Source organism: Microtus ochrogaster, chromosome 2 (genome assembly GCF_000317375.1).
Source record: "Microtus ochrogaster isolate Prairie Vole_2 chromosome 2, MicOch1.0, whole genome shotgun sequence".
NCBI lineage: Eukaryota > Metazoa > Chordata > Mammalia > Rodentia > Cricetidae > Microtus > Microtus ochrogaster.
Window position 1 is genome coordinate 40,503,610 of NC_022010.1, and position 6,254 is coordinate 40,509,863.

Genomic DNA, 6,254 nt, shown 5'->3' on the forward strand with positions numbered 1-6,254 from the left:
GCATTTGAAAAGTGTGGCACTAATTTTTTTTTTTTTTTTTTTTTTTTTTTTTTTTTTTTTTTTTTTGGTTTTTCGAGACAGGGTTTCTCTGTGGCTTTGATGTGGCACTAATTTTTAAAGAGATTCCTTTAGCCAAGACTCACCAAAGGTGTTTGAGGCAGGATCCCAGTATGGAACCCAGGCTGGTTTTGAAATTCGGCCTCGGCTTCCCACACCAGAATCACAAGATAAGCCTTATGCTCCTTTCTTTGCTTGCTTTCTTTTTGGTTCTAGAGAATGAACTTGGGGCTTTAACAAGTTAAACAGAAGTCCTACCATTAAGCTCTATCCCAGTCCCTACAATATGGTAATATATAATTTTCCAAGGGGCTATAGGAGAAACTTTATCTGTTCATGGAACCCTTTTTATGAGACACCTCGTGGGATGAAAATTTGATGGAACACACTGGGAACTGCTGGTTTAACATCTTTTTTTAAAAAAATTTACACATATGGGTATTTTGTCTGTGTACCCCGTGTCTGGGTAGCTTTCCAGAAGAGGGTGTCAACGTTCCCAGAACTGGAGTTACAGATGGTTGGGAGCCATCCATCATGAGTGCTGCGAATTTAACCTGGGTATCTGCAAGAACAGCAAGTGCTCTTAACTGCTGAGCCACCTCTCCAGCCCACATTAGTTTCTGTAAAACAGCATGGAACCTGAATTTAAAATACTGATTCTATGGGGGTGTGTGTGCACGGTCTGAGTGATTTAAAAGTAAAAAGTATGTGGAATACAACCAACAGTAAGTGCATGTAGACATGTGCAGCCACCAAGCATACATGCTTCCGATTTTCCTAACTATTCCCATATACAAGCCTATTTTCTGTTTCCCAGATTTTAAAAAAAATTAGGGAAATTATAATAAATCCATATTTAAAAATCAGGATTAACCACCTCCAGTGGGTGAAATACTTGACTTGCAACCACACCCATCTGAGTTTGAGCCATAGAACCCATATTGATCCCAGCACTCAGGAGGCAGAGACAGGCAGATCTCTGTGAGTTCGAGACCAGCCTGGTCTACAGAGCTAGTTCCAGGACAGGCTCCAAAGCCACAGAGAAACCCTGCCTCAAAAAAAAAAAAAAAAAAAAAAAAACCCATATTGAGGAAGAGGAGGGAGGGTGCTATTTAAATAGGCATACACCATTTAAGCCCAGCACTAGCAGAATCAGGCAAATCTCCTGGGACTCACTGGCCAGGAAACCTACTCTGTGAGATTCAGATCAGTGACCCAGATGGCTCCTGAAGACTGACACTCACAACTGACCTCTGGTCTCTACGTGCACACATGCCTACGTGAATGAGCATCTGAACTCATAAGCACACGTCTACCCACACGAACAAAACAGAAACTACTTGAGAAACATTCCCCCCAAAGGAGACAGTATACACCAGTAACCTAAGGTTATTTGTAAGGCACAAATGCTAAAAATGCATTGTCTGTATCTAAAATGTGACCAAAGATCATAAAATATGGTTAGCCCTGACTCTGAAACCTGTCCAGTTTCAGGTACAAGAGTCTGAAGCTAGACATCTTTAGTGAGAGCATTTTCCTCACTTGTGAAAGGTAGAATGCCCATTTCCTGTGGTTTTAAAGATTAGAAATAAGGGTCTAATACAATGCTGGTCAAGAGAAAACAGTCTCACTCTGTTGCCCAGGTTAGCCTTGAACTTGTGATCCTCCACCTCAACCTCCCAAGTAGCTGGGAGTAACGGCATGCCCAGCTCCTGGTATCATTTCTAAACTGAACAAACTCCAAGATCTACCCTCGTATCTACATTACTTGGTTAATGAAGACAGCTGGTTAAAAAGAAAATAAAATCTAGCCACGGTGGGTGCTGGTGGCAGTGGTGTATGCCTTTAAACCTCAGTACTTGGGAGGCAGAGGCAGATGGATCTCCAAGTTAGAGGCTAGCCTGGCCTCCACAGTAAGTTCCTGGACATAGAGAAACCCTGTATCAAAAACAAATAAAAAAATCTGCACACAGGCCAATTTCATATTATATCCATTAAAATATGTATAGTGCATTCCAATAAAGGGGAAATATTAAAAATGAAAGTTTAGGGGGAAATAGCATTTTGCTCTACCTTTCAACTTAAGTTCTTAAATTAACAATCATTTATACTACCATGGCTCAAGTTTTAAGCTACTGTCCCCACTGACTTTGTGATGAGTTAATGATCACTTGAGGTGATACAAAAGTGTTAAGTAGAGAAAGTAAAAATAAAGTCTAAAAAAATTTACAAAAGTACACATCCAGTAGTAGCATGTGCATACATGTGACCGACCACACATACACCAGCAGCAGGCAAGCTACATGCCATGGCGTATGTGTGGAGGTCAGAGGATAATTTTGGGGAGTTGGTTTTCTCCTCTGACCATGGTTCTGGATATCAAACTCAGGTTTATGTGACAAACTTTTTGACCTACTGAAGTCATCGTGTGGGCTCAGTCCCAACCACCATTCCATTGGCGATGGGGAACCAAACCCAGGACTTTAAACATACTAGGCAGATATTCGCCCCCTTCAGCACCATCTTTAGCCTATAAAAATTCACTGTTTAACAGTTCCCCACAATGTCAGTTAGAACTAAAGATCTGATGAAGTACTGTTTCCAGGTTCTGATGCACGCACTCGTGGAGTCCACAGATGGATATTAGGTGTCCTCTTCAGTCACCATCAACCCTATTTTCTGAGACACGGCCCTCACTGAACCTGGAGCTCACTGATTCAGCTATGCTCTAGAATTAGACATGTATGGCCATATGGAGCCCTTGAGTGCACAACAAGCACTCTAATAAGTGAGCCATCTCTCTAATGCCCTGGGGGAACACTTATTTAGTTGTATTTGACTACCTGAAATCCTACAGACATGCTACTATATACTATAGTAGGCCTATCATACTCCTCCGAGTAGGATTCTTCTTTGTGAAACCAGAAATATTACTTGTGACTTTAAGTTTTAGGAAAGTTTATAGAAAACACTAAGAATCAGATGTTTAAGTCTTACCTGTTCTTTACTGTACAATAGGCTACTTTCACAGAAATAGAGCACACAACAGGAGGGAGAGGCTGGAGAGATGGCTCAGTTATTAAGAGCACTCACTGGATGCTCTTCCAGGACCTGGGTTCAATCCCTTACACCCGCATGGAAAATCATAACTTTCTGTAACTCCAGTTCAGGGGATCTGACAGACACCTTTGGCTCCCATAGGTACCACACACAAGTGGTGCACAAACTTACATAGTAGTGCCCACCCCCGCCCCCAATAATAAAACAATAATTTGAAAGGAACACAAAAAGATAGAAACTAAAAGCAGAGGTCTGGGTACATGAACATATTCATACACGTATATACAGACTGAATTTCCACACCCCATAAACAGGCTTAATTTACAAAGATGAGGTATACATTTCTTAGTGTGTACATTAGTGGTTCACTAGTTAAAATGTTAAGTTAGAATGCTGTAGTAACATTTCAGAACTACTCTGGTTTGATCCCATTAAACAAAGAAGACATTCCAAATAAGCATATTCTTCTAACAGCAAAGACTCTTCCCACTTTTTTATTTTGACATCACAGTTCCATAAATTGAAAGTGGAAGATTGCTGCTCAATAAAAGCCATTTCATATATATAATATACAGAAGTTATTTTAGAAGTCTGTCATATAACAGATTCATTTGGTGCTACCAAAAACTTACGATACAAATAAATGACTACAAAGGAAATCATCACTAAACTAAGACACACAGGAACTATTCTTTTCAGGGGAAAAAAAATCCAAATAATTTCTAACATGTTCAAGGAATCAAGTCCATCTGTTAAAGTGTGCATTATCATATTCTCTTAAAGCAGGAACTCCTCCGAATCTTTCAATTTAAAAATGTTCAGGCATAATTCTGTCTGTACATTCAGGAACAATCATATTCTGATTACATAAAAAGTTTTCATCGTGCAAAAAAGCTTAAGTTAATAGTTTTCTAAGGTCTAAAGTCAAATGAACTATTAGCAATTTCCTGACCAAGCTGTCAATCAGATGCACAGAGATCAGGCTGCTTAGCTGTCCTGCTGTGGTATGGATACTTCATTTATTTCCTTCATGTTTCAAACTAGCAGGTGTCAAAGTGAGAATTCATTACTGCAGCAAATGACAGAGTATGGGAGAAGTCTCTCACGTTCAACAGCCTTTGCCATCCTATAACAATCTTTACAATTGTAGGTATATAAGCAGAAGGGAGGAGGAAACAAGAGCAGGTTCAGACAGGTATATAAATAAAGGGAACGCTGAGCTAGCACACACTATTCAAAACCTCATCTGAAGTCTGCCCAGCCTACCAAAACAAGCAGAGCAGATGTCAGTGCAACTTTAACCTGGTAATTTATCTGAGTGTGGTTGGGAGTGGGGGAAACCAGTTGGATGGAAAAGATTTCATTCCTTTCCTTCTGAGAACAGAGAAAATCAGGAATTTTAAAGGTCATCAATCAGAAAATGAACAGTAACACTTTCTTAATTAGCCAAAACAAGCTAAAGATAAATGTTAAAAATATCTTTCTGTCTAAATATTTATCCACCCATATATCCCACTGTACCAATAGGCTTTTGATTAAAATAAGAAAAAACATCAAACTACTCTCCAAACATTTTATAAGAGGTATCATCTAGAAGTGACAAAAATAAATTAGTTCCCCCAATGACATTATTTAATATCTAAAGCATAAAAAGCTATATAATATCATATACAAATTAACCAGTGTTCTTACAAAAGTAAAGCAGTTTTGCACTAATGACATTACACTGTATTTCTGGTGAAATATGAGGCACAAGAATATATGCATTAATTAGGCATTGTCTGTCTAACCAGTCTCTATGGTTATCACTTAATTCTTGGCAATATATAACTGGTGTGTATTTTGGTATGTAAGTCACAAATTGTAGAGAACAAGAAGCAGTGTAGTATAGTAACAAGGTTTGTATTTGACAAATGACTGCATTGTTGAACACATTTCTTTTATGAACTTTGTGATTTGTTTTGCAGATGGCCACTTGCAGTAGATCCTGCAAAGATAAAAGGAGAAAAAAATCAGTCTAATTTGCTATTATGGTTTGAATATGAATTGTCTACAGGCTCATGTGCTAAGGGATCGATTCTACTTTGAGAGTTACTAGAAAGGAGACAGAGCTTAAGCTAGAGGAATGGGACACTGTCCCAGTGGCTACACTGTACTCTGGCCCTCCTTGCTTCCTGGTCACCAGGATACACTCTGCCTCACCACAGGCCCACAGTGACAGAGCCTAGTACACATGGACTGAAAACTCAGACACTGTGAACCCTTCCTCCAATCCTCTTAGGTGGTTTCCTCAGATACTTATTAAAGCAAAGAAAAACTATAACCAACTCTGAAATTAACTGATTTTAAACACCTTTTCCCTAGCATGGCTAATAAGCAAATATAAAAACTTTAATAAATCAGTAAGGTGTGCTTCATGTAGGCTATATAGACGGATTTGAAAGACCCTAAACATACCATTAAATGTTATAAAAGCAGGAATGCATGTGGAGATAGGACAAATGGGTTTCAGAATGGACGCTGGTGTGAATAACCACAGGAGGAAAGCAGTTTTACACAGCTCCAACTATTTGATACTAAAAAAAAAATCACATCACCCGACAATTATACAATACCAACTTTAGAAATAAAAGGAGGCATGAAGCAAAAGAGTAGATGAGGGAAACTGCCCATGTTTAAAAAGTAGTAAGTTTTACAGAACATGGGCTTTAAAGGTTGGTTAAGAAGTGTTAAGACCTCCCTCTAGCTGCCATCTCGTCCCCGCGTGTGTGCGCCTTATCTCAGCTGCTCCACCCGAGACCCCCTGAGCGCGAACCCTAGTCCCCAGCGCGGCCCCATTTCCACTCCGACAAGATGAAAGAAACGATCATGAACCAGGAAAAACTGGCCAAGCTGCAGGCACAAGTGCTCATTGGTGGGAAAGGAACTGCTGGCAGAAAGAAGAAGGTGGTTCACAGAACAGCCACAGCAGATGATAAAAAACTGCAGTTCTCCTTAAAGAAGTTAGGGGTGAACAATATCTCTGGAATTGAAGAGGTGAACATGTTTACAAACCAAGGAACAGTGATCCATTTTAACAACCCTAAAGTTCAGGCGTCTCTGGCAGCAAACACCTTCACCATTACAGGCCACGCCGA

At 39.7% G+C, this 6,254-nt stretch overlaps 1 protein-coding gene across 1 annotated transcript in view; it reads right to left on the bottom strand.

The window, feature by feature from the left end:
* Positions 1 to 3,352: 3,352 nt before the first annotated feature.
* Ppp1r2 (protein phosphatase 1 regulatory inhibitor subunit 2) overlaps positions 3,353 to 6,254 on the bottom strand; it is a 30,156-nt gene continuing 27,254 nt past the window's right edge. The window contains exon 6 of the mRNA XM_005344813.2: positions 3,353 to 5,104. Coding sequence (XP_005344870.1) covers positions 5,058 to 5,104 — 47 coding nt within the window. The 3' untranslated portion in view covers positions 3,353 to 5,057. The remainder of the gene's footprint in view (positions 5,105 to 6,254) is intronic.